This window comes from Hesperophylax consimilis, chromosome 9, assembly GCF_061612785.1.
Source record: "Hesperophylax consimilis isolate HC1 chromosome 9, BYU_Hcon_1.0, whole genome shotgun sequence".
Taxonomy (NCBI): Eukaryota; Metazoa; Arthropoda; class Insecta; order Trichoptera; family Limnephilidae; genus Hesperophylax; species Hesperophylax consimilis.
Genome location: NC_142844.1, coordinates 7,435,992 through 7,456,778, shown reverse-complemented (window position 1 = coordinate 7,456,778; position 20,787 = coordinate 7,435,992). Strand labels below are relative to the sequence as shown.

The 20,787-nt window shown below is 33.1% G+C and overlaps 1 protein-coding gene across 1 annotated transcript in view; it reads right to left on the bottom strand.

The window, feature by feature from the left end:
- Window positions 1-2,886: 2,886 nt before the first annotated feature.
- Pgant2 (polypeptide N-acetylgalactosaminyltransferase 2) overlaps window positions 2,887-20,787 on the bottom strand; it is a 230,077-nt gene continuing 212,176 nt past the window's right edge. Inside the window, exons 6-10 of the mRNA XM_089635244.1 lie at window positions 15,113-15,226; window positions 11,127-11,305; window positions 8,507-8,713; window positions 6,111-6,295; window positions 2,887-4,596 (exon numbers count right to left, since the gene is read on the bottom strand). Coding sequence (XP_089491370.1) covers window positions 4,301-4,596; window positions 6,111-6,295; window positions 8,507-8,713; window positions 11,127-11,305; window positions 15,113-15,226 — 981 coding nt within the window. The 3' untranslated portion in view covers window positions 2,887-4,300. The remainder of the gene's footprint in view (window positions 4,597-6,110; window positions 6,296-8,506; window positions 8,714-11,126; window positions 11,306-15,112; window positions 15,227-20,787) is intronic.

Below are 20,787 nucleotides of genomic sequence, written 5' to 3'. Positions count from 1 at the left end.
CCTATGTGACTAATTTAATTGTCACGTTATTACAACAGCCGGCACACAAGTGCCGCATGCCTTACAATCATTGGTATAGAATACACAAGGTTGACCAAAGTATTACCTACTGAAGATGGTGTCAAATCAAATATTCTCATAAGAACTAAAGTAAGTCTCTTAGGGGACTAACGACAAAATAGTAGGTTCACGGACTAACTGGGGGCCTGATCTATTCACGCTAATGAAATAAAACATAATGAAAATGTGCATGCGTTTTAATAAAACTAATTAATAAATCAACATACCGTTTCCCGGTAGGGACAGGCAGAAAGGAGAGTCTGCCACACAACTCTGTCTCGGCACACACTCTCTACTTCATTCACATTCATATATCGTCTCATGCATACTCTTCTACGTGTTTTATATTGTATGTTCAAATGTACTGAGAAAGACTTCTTTGATGTCCAGGCCTGGGAGGATATGAAGGCTCTAAATGATAACTACACCACTAACAGGATTAGCGAGTTACCTAACATTTATAAAAAGACACAAGTGGCTTCAATGGCTGAACTTGTGAATTCTAAACCAATGAAAATTATATTTATTATTAACTGTGTTGATCTCATGAGCTATATAAAACTATGTTTATGTGTTTATTGGATTACAGTATGTATTACATTTCAACATTAGAATGACATCTTATTTACTATAGCTATCATAGCAAATTGTATAGAAAGTCTAAAAAAGGGTCAAGGGGGCCACAATAGTATTTAGTTTAAAGTTTCTAGAATCCTGAAGAATAAACATACCGATCACAGCCTACATCAAATATGTTGAAAAAATAACCAAACAATAATAATCATTTTTCTAAACCATAATAAACGTCTACAATGAAAACCAATGCAGCGTTTGGTAACTTAGATTAGAACTAGAATAAATAAAGTATTTACTTTCATGATTTACAAATCAATATGAGAATAATTTCTAAGAGATTAGTGTGAAAACTTACAACTAGAATATACAACCTGCTGTATTGTCTTTTTAAGCTATCATAGTTCTCATTTACCTTCGGCGATGCTTAGCCTAGTCGTGTTCAATGCAATATGTTGTGTTACACCACCAACTACAGAGCCGGGGCTCTATCGCATCCTCAATGTTATGAAATTCAATGGTCGGAAATCTGGAAAGCTCAAAGCAAATGGCGCTAGTGTGGTTGGGGGTCATTTGCATGACGTGACAGTTATGTAATACGGTTGAAAATAAATTCATGTAAGGAAACGTAAAGACACGCTGTAGACCTCTCAATGCGGCAAGTAAAAGATATGGTAATTGCTAGCCTTTCTATTTAGTGTTAAACTGTCACTAAATGAGGTTATGTGCTATCTCTAACAAAATTGCATAAATCAGTGCCAAAATGCCCCCGTGTACGATGAGAAAATGTTTCAATTATATGGCAAATACTAGTAAAAGCCAAGGAATTACATTTCATTCTGAAGTACATACAAATGACTTATTAATATAAATAATACAATTTCATTGTTTCAGTGCCATTAGAGTAGTGAGAAATTTTCTTAACTGTTCATCACTTGGAAACCTATTTCCGAACATTCTCGAGGCGAACAAAGGCTCAATACAAAATTACAATTTATTATTTAAACTTTAGTCACTGCATAGGAATACATCCAACTACACTAGCGTCAATGGCTAATTCAAGCACTCCAGATTAGCTACCATTCACATTAATTATGAGAGCCACATACGCCGTGATAATTTTAAGGTTTGTACATTTTTTCATATAATATGTTTTAGCAGGTGTCTCATATAAGTTACTAGGAGTATATAAACACTAGCGTGAGATTAGATTATCACATTAGATTATGTGAATATTTTATATACATAGGCAGTAGGTAATTAATTATGCAGTGAAATGCATAAAGGCATCTGATGTAATTGGTAAATAAAATAATAACGGATAGTTTGTAGAGCGCCATTTCTGAGAAAAATCACCTCAAGGGTATTGTGTTAGTATGTACAATGCACACATGCCCATTTGTTACATACAAGTGTTGAAAGTGGTAACATTATCCATAAGTAAAAATTCGATCACAACTAAATAATGAAACTTTTGATTTTTTTCCAAAAGAAAAACAATGAATTCTTCACAAAAAAAAGATTATCTTCTCACTTGTAACAATATTGTTTTTAGTTGTGGATGGAACGATTATCATCAAATCCAAAATCAGAGCCTAAATACACTATTAAAGCAATTAGAGTAAGTTAAACTGAAGGTTGGTATACTTTTGTGACAAATCTTTTGAGATTGCATATGAAAAAGCTTCTGTAAAATGTGAGTATTTCTGTACATGAAAATTCCAAATCTTTGATATAAGTTGTTCTTTTTTAGTTTTAGATGAGATTGTAATTAACAGATAAAAATCAGAGCCAAAATACACTATTAAATTAATTAGACTCAGTCAACTGATTTTGATATACTTTTGTGACAAATTCAAGATTATTTAAATTTCAATACTCTGAACTTAATAATGGCTAAGAAAACCAAAAATCAAGTGCAGTCATATAATACTGTCAGAAAAACTGTATTTCAAACCAAGAGGGTAATACTTTATGCTGGTAAATAAGAAGAGTCATGTCTGGTAAACATTATTCCATCTTTTTCTTAAATGTATTAAAATTATAAAAAGAATACTTTAATTTCGTAAATATGGTAAAAAAAATTGATCAATAGACTATGATATAATTCTGTCAATATCTTTACAGCAAATAATTATATGTTTAAAAAATAACAAACAATAAATAATTTTCGTAAAATATAAAAACAAATAAAAAAATACTACATAACCAAATAAAATTTCTTTCATGTCGACTAAAAATGTTATTAATGACAATATTTTCTTTAGAAAATATAATTTAAATCCTACAACTAAATCTCTACTTCTAATAATAATAGTTCCTAATTCCATAATATCAATTATGTACACATTTTTATTATAATTAACAAAAATGACATTGCAAAATTACGTCATATTTACAATCTATAAAATGAAAGACATTTAAATTTTATAAAAATCCTGAAAGCACTTGTTCATTTCGAAGAATAACAATTTCCTTGAAATATTTTGAATTCATCGCATTTTGTGCATTACAGGAAGCAACTGTTTGTATTAGCCAAGGCCATCTTTGTTAAAACTGTCAGTGCATTTTCTACCGCACGGCCTGTATTAATAAATATGGCGGTGAATTAGCCCATTTGAATAGAAACTTCTAAAAGTCTTTTAATTTTAATAAGAAAAGGGCTAATGTGCATTATATTATTGTTTAACAATTTATCTCAGATAAAGAAATTGCATTTGTTTTGTTAAAATTGAATCATTTAGTTTTTAGTATCTATTTTCTATTTGAAAAACATTTCTACGTCTTTATAAATTATCAAAGCGTAGCAGCTTGGTTTCAATTTTATGAAAAAAAACAATAACATTAATACTTTGCTAATTTCTATCGCCATGTTTTTTGAAGTGTCTATCATCTCAAAGGCGCTTTTTTAGTCAGGTTTGTTTTGAAGTACATTTGAAAATATCTATGTAAATTATGTCAAAAATATTAAACATAACATCACTGCTTTTCCTGATGAAGAATAAGATATCAAAAGAATAACACATCTTCAGACAAAATATCAATAAGCAATAAAATAATTATATTTACCCAAAAGTGATTCGTATTTTAAATTAGAAGTAATTTTGGTCAAGTGACAATTCATAGTTTCTTTATTTTGGCAGTGATGGTGATATCTTAAAACCTAAAGGTGAATGAATGATTTATAACAATTATTTCATAGAAATTCAATTTCTAATTCTAAATTGAATTATCGTTGGCAACACTGAATTTTGTTTCCAATTTTTTTAATGATTATATTAATGCATTTGATTTTTTTTAAATTTAATTTACAAAGCATAGAATCAGGAAAGAAAATAATATTATGTATGTAGGTAACTACATCACAATAAAATGCCATTTCAATATTCATACTAAAAACAAACAAATATGAAAATATATTAACAACATCATGACTCTTTATAATCAATCAGTGAAAAACTGGCCACTTGGCGTAGAAGAATAAGACCTAAAAAATCTAACATAAATTATTGAAGGCTGCACTTTTAGAAATTCTCGACCATTCGCAAAATCTGATCATTGTTTGAAGCAGTGGCCGCATCTGCCTGGACCAATCGAAACAGGCTCTCAGACGCGCACGATCTGACACATGCCGTGATATCTGATAACATAGGAACTACAAATCAATTCACATAGTCTTGAATTCAAACTGCTGGCTGATCTGCGTCAAGTCACAGTTCTGCGCCGTCAGGGTCTTGAGCCGGGAGTCCAGACAATAGTTGATCTTGGCGTGTCTAATGCGTCCCCCTTGTATTGGTTTCCACATCTGGTTGACATTGTCCTCCGCCTCGCAGGGCATCATGACCACCGGGGCGGACACCTCAAACCTGGCCAGAGTCAGGCAGAGGCTGTGGTGTTTTATGTAGCCAACTGATGTGACCGTCCATTCTTGGTTTCCTCCAGTATTATGACAGGGATACATGCCTGGAAAATAAAGAGAATTCTAAATTATACAATGCACAAGGTAGGAATGTACATAAAGATGCAAAAACAGATTTCTAACCATAATTCAAGCCTACTTGCTTTTCACTATTTTTTTTCGATTTTTTGTATTAATATTTTCAGGAAAAAAAATCGTGTCCAGCTACAACAATATCAATAATGCCATTTTTTGTAATATTAGCACTCTAGTACACCCAAAAGTCACGAGTCTGCAAGTTACACTAACTGTTTGAAGAAATACCAGTAGCAAAATTTACAAAACTAGACATGAGTCCAAAGTTGAGAGAAATACGTTCATCAAAGGGGTTAATTTTAAAATCTAAATTTAATAAATGGGTGCTAATAATATTACAGTAAATAAATAATTATAGTACATGACAGACAGCTAGCTACTCTGATACAGCTGATTGTTACATTTAAAAAAAATTGTTCTAATCACTGCAGCAATATGTAACAACAAAGAGAAATGAAATGAATTTTCCTTGACATCAAACATCACTTTCAGATGTGAATTATCCAGATTGAGGTCAAAAAGATTTGCTCATGATGGATGGATAAAAAGGCCGGAGAATCTGCATTTCATGCCCAGTCATGCGAGACAAATCACCATGAGCTTCAGATTAGAATGATTAGTGAAAAACGCCACGGTTTGATTGCATTAGTCTATTAGTCTGTTTGCACAGATGCCAGACATTCTACTGCAGATGACTGTCACAGCAAAAGCACGGGAGTTACAAGAAATAATTCAATTAAATCGCATTGCTTCCTTGCTCATAATTTCTAAATTGACCTGACCTACCTAAAGTTCAAATCTGCGTTTACAGCTGCAATTTTAATTTTAAAACAGAAAATCCATGTATTTGAAGCAGCAATATATCAGATGAGCTCTGACATTATGAAATTTGCACAGCTTTTTCTGTTTAGAATTTTTAGGACAATGCAACTTTTTCAGCACAAATTGTTATTTCCATCACGAGCTATAGAGCTTTAAAAAATGTTAAAAAAAAAATAAGACAATACTCAAACTTGTCTGATATTAATTTTTTTATGTACGGATCGATAATCAAATTAGAGATAAGATTTCGCAAAAAAGAGTAGAGAAATATTTTTAACTGAAGAGGAAGAATATACTAATAAACCTAATTGAAACAGAACAAGACACAGAAAAATAAAAATATAACGGTTTCAACTGGGAATCGAACCAGGATATCTGTGTAATTGGGACAACATCTTAACCTACTTCCCAGTTGAGACTGTTATCTTTTTTTATTTTTTTGGGTCTTGTTCTCTTTCATGTTTTGTCTAGATGTATTAGTATTATCATCTTCTTCAATGACATAGTATAAACTTCAAAAGATATTAAAGAAAATTGGTTCCAATAAAAATAAAATATTTATAATTTCAGAATACTAAGTTTGCTCCTCCAAATAAATTTGTAGAATACTTACAAATACATAGGTCTCGATGAAATGATAAATAATTAATGGATCGCTTACCTACTGATCCCTCGATGAGGTTTCCCAGACTATCGAGGCACATGGCACCCTGTCGGATGGTGCCCCCGAGAGAGGAGCTGGTGACCACAGTCTTGGGGATAGTCAGCTCCGGGTACACATTGTCCAGATACCACTTGAAGGGCTTGCACTTCAGTCTCTGCTTCAAGTCCAGTCGCTCTGAGATACTGGGGGAATTAAATAAATTACAATTAATTTTAGGAAAGGGGTATAAAATAGTATCTTAGTATATAAAAACCACGTGTCACTGTTTTCGTACACGATAATCTCCGAAACCGCCCAATCGGTTACAATGAAATTTTGTGAATGTGTATGGATAGTTCCAGATTGAAAGAAAGGATAGTTTTGATAGATAAGTGGCGCTGTTGCAGAGACCTAAAACAAAAAATTTTCAATGATTTTTTTTTTTTTCAGATTTCTCATCCAATAATACATACAACCACAAATTTTAACTTCCCCACATTTTTACTTATTTTATAACAGTAATCAAAATCTGCTGAAACGATTGATATCAAATGAAATGTCAAAACAATATCTACGATGCATGTGACTTGCGCATGTATTTTATGTGTGTCAAATGCATAAAATATCTGACAACAGCGCCACCAAATAAAAGTCGGTCTATATAAAATAAGGTCTATATAAAATGCGGTCTACATAAAAGGCGGTCTGTGGAAGGACAATGTTTGCCCGGGTCCGCTAGTATTATATAAACTTCTGAACAGATTTCTTCATATTCTGTGGACAAGAAAAATATTAGTGAATGAATGGCTGTGAGGAAGCTCACAGCCTAGCAAAAGGTCTACAAAGATCTGTTTTGCAAGCATAAAAAACCTGCAATCAATTAGATCTGATTGTTACTCAAGTAACACAATTTTTATTCTGAAATGTCACAATATTAATTGTCAAGGATGGAAATTTTATCTTCCTACGTTTTAGTGAAACAAAACATAAAAAAAACAAACCGTAAAAATAATGTATTTGTACTATGGTACATATAATTATAATGAAAGAATTTTGCACTATAAATTACACTCACTGACGGTCAGACGTAAACTTTCTGACGTACTGCTCCTACACAAAATTATACATGCATCAGTTGATACACCAAACATTTTATCCCAAATTAACATCAATATACCATCAAGAAAATCAACAAGGAGGATGAAAGACATTTTCTATATTAAAGCCTACCACACAAATACAGGATATTTTTCCCCTGTACCGCGAACATTAAGAAATTATAACATTATACATGGCTCTAATAATGAAATAGACATTTTTAATGATCAATTTAAACACTTAAAAAAAATGTATTACCTTTAATCATATTAAGCTGATATTGTGATGAAGCCCTTTATTTAAAGAGAAGCAACATTGTACCTACCTAATCAGTGTCTCACCAGTACAGGTGTGACAATAACAAATCGTTGATGAACATATTTGTATTTACCATTTACCCATTCTATTTTTTATTTACTTCAGCATATTTAGCTTATTCATTTTGTTACTATTTTTGTTATTATTATGTATTTAAACATCCATGAATGTAAATTTTTGGGCACCATGCCTGTTTTATGTACTTAAATAAAAATAAATAAATATATTTAAAAATGTCTTTTAACTTTTTTTTTTTGGTTTGGCTGAGGAGTGTACATTTCTTCACAGGGACTGGATTCAACCACGCTAAGAACCTCACCAAATGCCGATCGCTTAGGATCGACATTTATTTCGTGTATTAACTGCTGAAATGTCTTCCAATTTCAGAGAAACGCTTATATGCTGCTTGTATGTACTTAATTGCCACCAAAGGTTGATAGAATGCATTGTCATCGTCGGTGCGTTTATCTGCAGAGTTTCAGCTTTATCGGATGTTATTAAGTGGGTTAATTTCGGCTTCTAAGATTTGCATTCATTCAATCACGAAAATAAAAGCTAAATTCAAATAGATGTATTAAAAATAACATTCATCATGACATGATAAAACAGCCGTCATTAGTGATTAAGTGCATTAAAAACTGGTGGCAAATGTTTTTTTTTAGTGCAGATTTTGCATAAGTAGGTGAAAACAGAAAATCTATCATTTTACTTATACACTTGCCGATATTCTTTAAGAAAGGTCAGAAGCTATATTTGTAAGAGTTGAACATCATTAGACATAACCTTACAGCTCAAGTACAATAAATGCAAACAACTAGCTTGATAATTTATTGCGCTGAGCCAGCGTCGAAGTCAAAATCTACAAAATCAAAGCCACAGGCAGACCGTGGACCGAGACAGTATTCTTATAACAACTGTCTAGCCCGCATCACAATTTTCCTTTTAAATTATGAAAATATTAAGGATTCATCGCAGAAATATTAACTCAAAGAACTCACTCTCCAAAGGCGACATTCTTGGCAAGCGGCTGCGCTTCGTAGTAGAAGCGTTTGTAGTCATCCATCCAAACTTCGGCTGCGCGACGCGTGTTGCGTGCGAACACGTTCCCGGAGCCACCCGGGAAGCTGTACGGATGGCGCTTGCGGAACACGTGGCCAACGCGACTGCACGGCACTATCTCCAGCGATCCGCCGCATTGCCAAACTCTGTAAACAAGCACGTTACAATTGGAGAAATGTCTTAGATATGTGAAGAGATGCAAATTAAAGGCAGCAGGTACTTCCCAAATTTCCACTACAAATCTGGTTTCCTCGTTTCCTCCCCTCTCCCTTCATCCTCACATCATCACCCCAAATCGGGGGTGCAATAATCATATTCAGCAAGCACATAAAACAATGTCAATCGAGAACTTTCTTCCACATGTACGCGCAAGTATCTGAAACTCGACGATTCACGTATCTTGGCGAATATCGCCATACATTTATTTAAAAAATTTAAAAGTTAATGTTCTTTATACAAATAGAACGGAGTCATATGGCGCCTCAGAATTTTTACTTCATATGGGTATTTCAAATGTTACCTGGCTTTTACAGCCTTAGAGGCCTTAGGGGCCGTTCAAGTATTACGTAAGCAGATTTATTACAATTATTTACCCCCTCTTCCCCCTTGTCACCAAAAGTAAGCAAAGCTCTTACCCCCCCCCCCTCCCATGCTTACGTAAAAATTGGTACCTATATGCATTTTTCTGTTAATGTATTCTGTTTTTTTATTGATTCATAAGCGAAAGAGAATTAACGGTAACACAAATATTAACTTGCTTTGATTTGCTTACAACACGTCAAATCGTCAATCGTACTGAAACGAAACAATAGATTGATGGAAGAAATTTTGACAAGTGAGTAGCGCGCGGTAATTCCCCCATTCGCTTTTAAGCGAGTACCTAAACGTATTATTTATTTGTGGGAATCCCCGAATATGTATTCGGTTTTCAAACATAAACAATGTGTGGGTTGCCAATGTGTAAAAAAAAAAAACTACTGCTGAGCAGTGCTGACGTAATCACTATCTCGACCCCCCCATGTCATCAAAAATAAGCAAAGCAAAGACCCCCTGCCCCCCTATAGTGCTTACATAATACTTGAACGGCCCCTTATATTTTCTCGGTAGACAAAAATTTGTTACCTATAAAACCCTAGTAAAATTGCATATTTTGGCATCATAATCAGCACGAGCATCAGCACCAGCAGCCAACTGCGGCCATATATTTTGGAATTCCTCCACATTAAACTCCATATAACCATAAAAAACATTAATCAGGAGGAAGCGGCCGTTTGTCAACATGAAACAGAGACGGCCCTCAGTAACATCAGCATATGATGTCCTGCATTGTGAGGTGTGACTACTCATCGGTGATGCAAGTATCCTATCTCCGACGAGCTATCGGGCGAGGTTGTCGCCACTCACATCGTCTTCGAGACTTTAAACACGGCTTCATTTATGTCACATTTTATAACAATGCGTTAGATTTAGATCGCTTGGAACAGAACGGTCACTCAAGAAATGATATAAAAATCCTAGTTACAGCATCTGTTTGGTTTCTATTTGGTCGTAAGTGAGGTTATGAAAGCATTCTAGTTTTACGTTTTGTGAATTCAACAACGATTGGTGGCGACGAGACGTGGGTCTCATGATCTTAGTTGTGACGTGTGCGAACTGAGCGAAAAGTTATTTCCGACATATCCCTGAGGAAGAAGGGATCAAGTTTAACACAAAATATGCAAAACATGTGAATGAAACGAAAACAGATTATTTATTAAAAAGACTTTCTATTGATTTAAGTTTTAGTGAGAAAAGACCTTGATTTTTTTACAGTATCCCATTTATTTATTTTTATGTTTATTAATTTTATTTTAGCCATTTATACACCCAAGTTTACAAATGTCTAATTTATAATAAATCATACAATATAACATTACTTTTCATTACTATGGCTCCTACAATCCAGCTTGAATCTATCAAATGGTGCAGACTGTATAGTTTGAAGTAGCGCACTATGACATTGCATTCGTTTGTATAGTAAACCTGTTTGTGTATTGGCTTTGTTCTGTTTTGGTAGCCTAATTTCATTGCACATTCTTGTGTGTACAATTTTTTTTGAAAAGTATTTTGGTAATAGATTATTTGTTATTTTATGTATAAAATATATAGCCAATTTAGTTCCTTTAAATTTTTTTTAGTTATTTTTGAAAATCTATTAATCCTAAGTATTATCATCATTGCTCTATATTGGTTAATTTGCAACTTATTTTGTCCTCTGATTTTACATAAGAAAAGAATCATTGACGAGCAGTAGTTAGAGTATGGAGCAATAATGTAATCAGATAAGATTATGTCCTGTAAAAAGTGTAAAAACTAAGGTTGATAGTGTAGATTTAATGTTATCAATGATAACACATTGTAAAGTTTTTACTTTTGAATAGAACTTTTGATTGAAGTGGTCAAATACCAGAAATAACCACAATCAGAAAACGAAAAACTTGTGAAAAAAAAGCGGTCCACACAAAATACAATAATTAATAATAGTAGGGAATCCCATAGTATAATGAGCTGGATATGCACCTGAAAGATATCTCGAGGTTCTCGCCCCCCCAGACATCCATCTTGGTGTCGTAGGTGCCCAGCTTCTCGAAGTACTTCCTGTCGATGGAGAAGAGGCCGCCGGCGATCATGGGCGTGCGGATGACACCCGTCGGGTCCGACAGGCGCGCCGCCCGCTCGTGGCCCCCCAAGTACTCCCACTGGAACACAAAAAACATACACATTTATGATTTTGAACATCTAGACATAAAAAAAGAGTTAAAATTATCATTAATTATTAAATATCAAATTGTCTTATGTCGCCCTAATATTTGCAGCAAACTTTTTTGACATCCTGACTTTAGTTAAATAATTATTACAATAAATTAATAATAAAATAAAGCTAATAAGAGACACGCGGTAATTCAAAGGATAAAACAAAATCAAATGCAAAGCTTAAAGCTATCCTGTGAGATTGCAGACGACGATTATCATTAAAACAAAATATTGAAAATTTAAATTGAAATTTAATTGTAATATGAATTTCTACACTCGTTCAACACCGTACGGTGATGGGAAAGGTAAAAGTTAGATTCAATCAGAAGACTGACGCATTCAAAAGAAGATAAAATCATCAGAATTGTTATTGATGCGATGTTCTCTTGACCTATCCAAGACAAAGACCGATCTAGATGTCGAAATAGCGAACAACTCTAATTTTACAACACTTTTTAACAGACTACAAATGAAAATACTACCATTTGATTGTGAACAAAATTATTTTAAAGAGCAAAATAACATCTGTGACCTTTGCGGCGACTGCCCTTTAAAAAAACACAGGAAATACCAAAATAGACCGACAACAAACATAACGTGACCAGATAAATGTGTGTTTGCTAAAACCACTGAATATACAATAGACACTAGAAATGTCTTCCGCGTTACATGTAGATTTGAATGGAAACCAATTAGTCCAGTCAGTGGGGAGTTTTACCTTGCAAAAGGTTAGGTAGTAGCGATTTTGATATATGTTGTTAAGATTGGGACTCTAAAGAAAAAAAAAAGTTTTCGACCTTGGGAGGGTCGAGCTCGATCCGCCATCTTGGATTGAAGGTGCCAAAATTTGTTTTTTTTTAAATAATTGTGAAGTGGTCGTTTTTACAACCAAATTGTTGAACGCAAACTTAAAGACAACTAAATTACCTACATTTTTTGTAGAAAGTTTTTTTTTGTAAGTCTAATAAGTAACGAGTTACAGTGGCGGAAATGTAAATATTTTTCAAAAAAGTGATGAAATTCCCAACTCTGTAATTTTTGCGGGTTATTCATTACATAATTATAATAATTTTGTTAACTCATTTCCACACCACCATGAGGTAGAGAACATTGCGCATTTTTTTATTGTGGTATCCCCAGTAGGTCAACTCCACAGATATACCAGCGTTATGCTACAGTAAATTATGTTACATTACTGTGAATTATGTTACTATAAATTATGTTACTTAATAACAGTCTTCGTCATCAATGTCATCATCTAACTCATTGCCTGTGATATTTGGGCTTCCATTGACAAAATCTCTTCTTCTTCGTCCTCGACATCGATGTGAACCTCTGGCGAATTTCGGCATGTTTGACCATTACAGCACCCACATACAATAGAACACTTAAATCCAGCTTTCCTGCAGCCACATGCAACGCCGCATCCTTTTTTACAATTGCATGAAATAAATTTTAAGTCTCGGGTGCTGGTTTCTTTGTCATTCTTACTGGAACAAGCCCGTTGATGTCACGTTTCCAGGCCCAGTTTTCTGGATTTTTTTGGATTCCATACCATTTTTGGACTTGATGGTACGTTCTAAATGCATGGTACCGTGTAGCGTCGTTCGTTAGTGGCAAAGAGGCAAGATTGAATTTGCTTTTTGTTGTCGACAACGACAACAATGGCGAAACGTTTGTAGAGGACTTCTTCCAAGGTTTCCTTATCCATGTCACCCCCGTATAAAGCAACAAGAAAGCGTGTTCCTGCAACTGCTATGTCTTCTGGTGTTGCATCATGTTGTTTGAAGATTCTTATCATGGCATTGAGTCTTGTGTCGTTTTGCACAAGCGAACTAAATTTATTTTTTCCTTGGTTGAAGAAGGACGATGTTGTATCGCAGCCGCTAAAGGCATGAAGAAACAGAATATTCTCAGCCGCCTCTTTGTATTTCACACTTTTCGCGAAATACAATCTTTCAAAAGTTTTGCCTCTACCGGGTTTGCGAAGATATATACTATTTTTTTGTGGTGCTAATGCTGTCATGCTGTCAGCAGAACTAGGAGATCAACGTCTTCGCCAATAATGAAAACAGCGTCATATGATGAACACAAGGAAATCGCAGTATTGACAATCAACTCATCAGCATCTTCTTCAGCCTGCTTAACTGTAAAATCATCCTGTATAAATTGCTTTGTAAGCATCGAAATCAGACGGACTTTGTTATTTTCATTGGCTAAAAATCGTTCTTGTGAAACTTGAACTGGCATTGTTTAATCGAAAAGAACATCTGCAGACATGTGCTTCTTCGATCGGCGAAGTCTTTCTGCGGTTTTCGTATTTTTTTCACCATCATCAAGCGGATATCCATCGAAAACAATGACTGCATATGATCCATAGTGATTTCTTACATAGTGAACGTACTTCTCGCAAATTGACCCAAAATAATCATTCCGATTCCATACAACTTTATGTAAAAGATATCCTCCATCTACAACATTAATTTTGCTACCTTCAAGTTGCACGCCTTCTGGAAGTTGTTCGAAAACACCATAAAATGATGATTTCGTACCTTTGCGCACGAGCACACTGTGTGACCGAGCATCCAGGCAACGTCCTGTAACCACCCCGACTCAATCAGTGTTGCCAAGTCAGCTGTAGACTAGGATCCCACTATAACAAATCAACGTCATCGAGCACACGGATGATGCTATATAAGTATATTGTAACGTAGAAATTTGTTAAAATGATATTGTGTAATATGTTCGTAAAAAATTTATCAAGAAAACTGGAGTTTTACAATTTTTTGTCAAAATTTTCTTCTTTCAACCACTGTAACTCGTTACCTATTAGACTTACAAAAAAAAACTTTCTACAAAAAATGTAGGTAATTTAGTTGTCTTTAAGTTTGCTTTCAACAATTTGGTTGTAAAAACGACCACTTCACAATTATTTTGAAAAAAACAAATTTTGGCACCTTCAATCCAAGATGGCGGATCGAGCTCGACCCTCCCAAGGTCGAAAACTTTTTTTTTTCTTTAGAGTCCCAATCTTAACAACATATGTGAAAATCGCTACTACCTAACCTTTTGCAAGGTGGAGCCCTTTTTTATCCCCCACTGACTGGACTAAATGTTGCCACCGACATTTTGTTCTAGCCAATTTAGCAAAAGTTAAATATTCAAAATGTACTAATTTTTTTTTCTCCGGTTTTTTGTAAGATTATATATCTCATATGAAGAGAAAAAATAATAATATTACTAATTTATTAAGAACCTCATCACATTATTCGTAATCCGGTTTAACACGGGATTGCAGGCCCATAATGAATGAATTGATAGGTTTTCTACTAAGCGTTTACTAAAATACAAATGTGTTATCACGATGTCGGAACACGTGTTCATAAAGATCCTAATATTTCCGCATTTCCCCATTTTATATAATCAAGGCAAACGCAGTTTAGCTTTTAGTGGATACGCTATTGATTATGGCGTTAATTAGGAATTTGCTGCTCTGCTGATTTTTTTCCTTGTTCATTCCAAATCTCGGGGACGATGATGTAATCCCACGCGTTCTTTGCAATAAAATCATAGAATATATGAAAGTAAAAACAAAAAAAAACATTGTAAGATAATACATAGAAAAGTTAAATAATAAAATACATGCAAAAAACTGTAACAATTAATAATTTAGAGAAAAAAGAAATTGAAAATAAAGTTTAACTTTTAGACATCTATGATGCGTAATGTCTACAAATTATTGATTGGTTTACCTTGAATACGAGATTCCAATCAAACCCTCCCCTGAGGTCAGCGGAAGCTCCGATGTACTGGAAGGTGTCCATGCTAATTACGTCTATAACCGGACACACCACCCTCGTTGGATCCTAGAACAAAAAGATTTTATCAATAGAATTAAACACCATTCAATTGGGAAATTCCCCCTTTTGCTATGATGGAAAGTGGAAAAAAAACAGCCAGCATAAATATGTAACAATTGGAGTGGGTTTGCATAATTATTTATCCTGGTAATTCGTGAACAGTGTAGACTGTAGACTGTAAATTGTAGACTTCGCGTACTAAAAATAATGTTTTTAATTCTCTCTAAATCATATAATATTTTATGAAACATTATTTATTTCAAATAAGGAATTATACATTTTGTCTTAAGAAACATCAATAACTCAATGACAAAAAATTTATTGAAACGTTCCTCAGGCAGATAAGTACCAAAATATAGAAAAGCTCATTCAAAGTTAGCAATCTAGTCAAAATAAGACTTGCTTGAATAATAAAGTTCAATCAGCAGATTTTCGAAATAGCAAACGGAACATTCAAAAAATTTACAGACAGATGAAATGCCAAACGGTCGAGTTAAAACAGGACTTCAATTATAAACAACACAGTAAGACTTTACAAGCTTTAACAATATTTTATAACTTTATAATATAGAGGTATAACAGATTAAAAATCAACACGTAAAAATAAGAGGGATTGGCTCCTAACTACTGTGTATTTTTATCATATCTTTTAAAACATTAATTAAAAAAAATTGACTAAGGATTGAACCTTCCTCCTGAGGAACTGAAGCCAACATCGCTAACAACTGAGCCAAATACTATAACGAATAAGTTTTAGATGTATTGCAAAGTGTCCTTAATGTCATAGAAATAAGTTGTTAAAAGGATTATACTAGATATAAAAATTTATTTTTTTTATAACGAAATAAAATCCTGATTAGGTAGGACTGACATTAATTTCGTATATTAACACCAACACAAGCGTGATAGAATGCATTGTCGTCGACAACGAGTCTATCTGTCGAGTTTTAGCTCGATCGGATGTCGAGAAGTGGGTTAATTTCCGCTTCCAAGATTTGCATTCATTCATTACCGAAAACAAAAGTGAAATTCAAATAGATATACTTAAAAAGGCATTACCATTACACGATTCCCTTAATATAACCCAAAAATAGAGGTAAGGGCAAGGTAAGAACATCATTTCTAAAACATTATCTCAAACCAACCTCAAACCTTTTCTAATCCTAATGTTTCCAAACCCGATTTGCGTCTGAAACTGAACATTTTCCCTTCACAAACAGATATTCATCTGCCAAAACCCGAAACCGACTCCTCTTCATTTGTTTAATACACTTGAATGAAACACAATCAAATGTTAAGGAAAATGTACAAAGAAAGAAATTACTCCAATTTAGTTACATCATTTATACACATTTAAATTTAAAACTTACAGCCTCTTTTGAATAATAATAAAAATTTCGACAATAGGAAGCGCTCAGTCAAATAGCTATTATGTTATATATTTTGACGGCCTTCGTAGTCGAGGAATGAGGCTCACGACTAGCAAGCTGGAGGACGGGTTCAAATCTCGGCGTGAACGAGTAAATTTTATTCGATTAATTAGTGTTATTTCACAATTTACTCAAATAAAAATAATAGGTATATAGTAGGTTCCAGATTTGAAGATTCTCTCAGTATCGCTCTGGTGTAAAACCACCATTCAGAATTGAAAGTTGCTTGAAATGAATTTGGCTATGTTTGGTGACCAGATCTGAATAGCCGGGTACTTCTCGACATTCTTCTTCCCTTCCCCACCACCTTCAGCCTCACAGCATACATCAATTGAGGATGCCATAGTCTAACTGGCTCCAGACGGATGAGAGCAGTTGGGCTCTTGTGCAGTTTCACATAAAAAATAAAATGTATTTAATGTCTTCTTACTTTAGATAAAGCGTTTACTTAAAGCAGATTTCAATTAATTTTCTTAGATTGTTTTTAGGGATTAACTAAGGACGGGTTGTTTCGGAGTATTTGAACAATTCATCAAATTTCAACGTTCATTTCTGGGGTCTGTGAAAGTCCAATTCAAGTTCTGTTATTATATCATTACAGGCTAGTTGCTTGACAAAACTGAAATAAAAACAGAACTTGAAAAAATCTTTCACAGAACTTGAAAACGAACGTTAAAATTTGATGAATTGTTCAAATACTCCGAAACAATCCGTCCTTAGAGTAGGTTTTCCCGACGCTAAAACCGTGTGAATTCATATAATTAAATTAAAAATAATATTACCAGTTACGCCATTAAAAATACCAATTATTGTTTACGATTGTTCCAGCACTGTAATTAATTAATAGCCTTGAAACATAGTTTGGTGTATTTAACTAATTATCCACGTTTGTACAGAAAACATTTGACATCAATATAATAATATGATCCATTGTTCTGTGGGACAACTTGACTAATATTTACTAAAACCATACAATATACTCCGTACATCATTGTCTGCGAAAAGCATCGTGTAGCAGTTTTTCGGGACCATTTGAAATTAAACATTTTGTTCTTGATTTCTCATAATGAATAAAAACATTGCAAAAATGAAGTCCATTGTTTTACCATCATAATCATTATTAATTTTAAGTCAAACACGTATCTAACAGTTTTCAATTTCTAGTTCAGAATAGAACATTAACAATATATTTATATATATTAATATATTTATATTTTTGGTAGTAGGAGATTTTCAAACATTGTTGGGTTATTCGTAACCTGGGAATGTTTGTCTTTCTTTAAAAAAAAAAAAAAAATAAATAAAAAAATAAAAAAATAAAAAAAAAATAAAATAAAATAAAATAAAATAAAAATATATCTCAAACGATAAGAGAATTTTATGACATACATGCGTGTTGTGAGGCTGTAGGTGGTGGGGAGAGGAAGGAGATTGCGAAGAGTAAGGTGAGAAAGTACCTGGCTATTCACATCTGGTCATGGACAGGGCGAAATCCATTTTAAGCAAAGTTTCTATTCTGAATGGTGGTTCTACACCAGGGCGATACTGAGAGTAACTTCAACTCTGGAACGTGCCGGAAATATACTAGATATTTAATATTTTTAAACCAGTAATTTGTGAAATAACACAAATTAATCAAAATAAAATTTACTTGCGCACGCCAGAATTATAACCCGCCACCTTCAGCTTGTTAGTCGACAGCCTTACTTCTTCACCACGGAGGCCGTTTTATTTATTTTTATATCTAATTAAATGATTTTTATCTAATTAAACTATTATATCTATTATATTATTCTATATATCTATTTAAACGATTTTTATCTAATAAAACCATTTGTTTCTAATAAAACCATTTGTTTCTAATTAAACGATTTTTGTCTAATTAAACGATTTTATCTAATTAAACCATTTGTTTTTAATTAAACGATTTTATCAAATGAAACGATTTGTTTCTAATTAAACGATTATATCTAATTAAACGATTATATCTAATTAAACCATTTGTTTCTAATTAAACGATTTTTGTCTAATTAAACGATTTTATCTAATTAAACCATTTGTTTTTAATTAAACAATTTTATCTAATAAAACCATTTGTTTCTAATTAAACGATTTTATCTAATTAAACCATTTGTTTCTAACTAAACGATTTTATCTAATTAAATAATTTGTTTCTAATTAAATGATTTTATCTAATTAAACCATTTGCTTCTAATTAAACTATATTTATCTAATTAAACGATTTTAATCAAATTAAACGTTTTTTTTACGTTATTAGAAAACTTTTCGTAGGGCCAGTAGAGAAATATACTCAAGTCTGATGTAGTATCTGATACTATACAATTACACAAAAAAATAATAGTGGCCAGTGACATCAACCTGAAATTTATGACGCTCTATTATAACTGCACAAGTAACTTAATACATTAGACTTTGTCACGACACGCTGTTTACTGGAAGCAATATTATTACTGACTATATTATTCCATTATCAAATTGAAATTGAGGTTAGTTTAGTAAAATTCGAGAGGTAGGGAATTAATGCTATTTTATCAACAACAAACTCAACTTACAAATCTAATGGAGAAAATTATTTAAGTCGGGGGTTTAAGTAAACATGCAAAAAATAGGTTTTTAGGTTATTAGTTTGGGTCAATTTAATAACTTATGCGTATTTCCTAACCTTCAAAAATAACTTTGATTGAGAAAAAATTGAACTTTTATGCATCTTTTATTATCTCCCCCGACATAAATAGTTTTTTTTGTAGTAATTAAGTTGAAAACAAGTGCAATTTATAATTTTTTGCGTATTTAAGCGTGAAGCAGAATTCGAAAAGAGTATCGAAATTTCAAAAATAGCAGATATATTTAATTACTCTAATAACCTTTAAATTTGTTTGTATACCTATCTACCCAAATCAAACAGGGTCAGTTGTTTCAGAAAATTTAAAAAAATCATCAGATTTCAAAGTTTATTTTCAATTTTCGTAAAAGTTTTGCTCTGGTTCTATTATTATTTCATCACGGGTTAATTATTTCACAGAACTGAAATAATAACAGAACTAGAAATTTTACTTTCAAATTTGATGATTTTTTCAAAATCTGTGAAACAAGCCGTCCTAAGAATATTAACATAAAACATCTTGTACTGTAAATGGATTATTAATTTGTCGTACTATATATTTTAACTAAAAACTAAAAGAAAATATTATTTTGATGAGGTTGGCTTGGTCATAAAAATAATCATTCCAGAGAAAGCCATCAAAATGGCAAATTGAGGGCAATTAATCCTAGAGATGGCGTCGGGTCCTATCTATTCTTATTCCGTCCGCAAAACAATTCCTACAAGTATTATTATTTCCGTAGAAATAGGATAGCACATACCACAGTCATTGATATAGTTTACGTAGGATTGGTCTTCACAGCAATTTAAGTGATTCCGTGTCGCCAAATTGGAATAAAAAAATCCCGTGATTAGTCACAAAATAAACGTTGTAAAGGGCCAATCTAAATTGAAATCCCACCTTTTTTAACAACAGTCATGAGTAGAAAGAAAACGGAGGTACCTACAACACGTCGCGAAACCGCAAGTTATATTTCTTCTTTGTTTTATTTTTATTGTCCAAAGGAATCTTGTCGTAAATATAGTGCACAAATGGACAGTCAAGAAACAATTTTTCAGTTAACAGATTCTGGTTCCAATCTTTATCACCCCTTCCCCTTTACAGCCTCCACTCATTGACCCATTGGCTCCAGGTATTCGAAACTTTTGTGCAGTGTCATGTGCCTGAAACATCAGCCGTAGTCGTAACCATGACTTGTTGAAGATACCACACTGCAGCGAAGATGTTCTAGCACAGCATTGCGCAATAAGAGGAATGGTGTCATTTAATGTCAGTTAGTTTAGTTAGTTAGCGTCATTTAATGAACTTATATCGTAGATAATAATCACTCCTTAAACACATTTTATGTACATCTATCTTCCCAAATGTTAAATTAAGAAATCTTACACTGTCAATGGATGAGAAATCTGTAATACAATCATTTTTAAAAGAGTGGCATCGATAGAAATTAAGTTTGCGTCTCACTCGCACGTGTTGTTTTGGTATAGTGTCATCACTTTCAGACATTTTTACT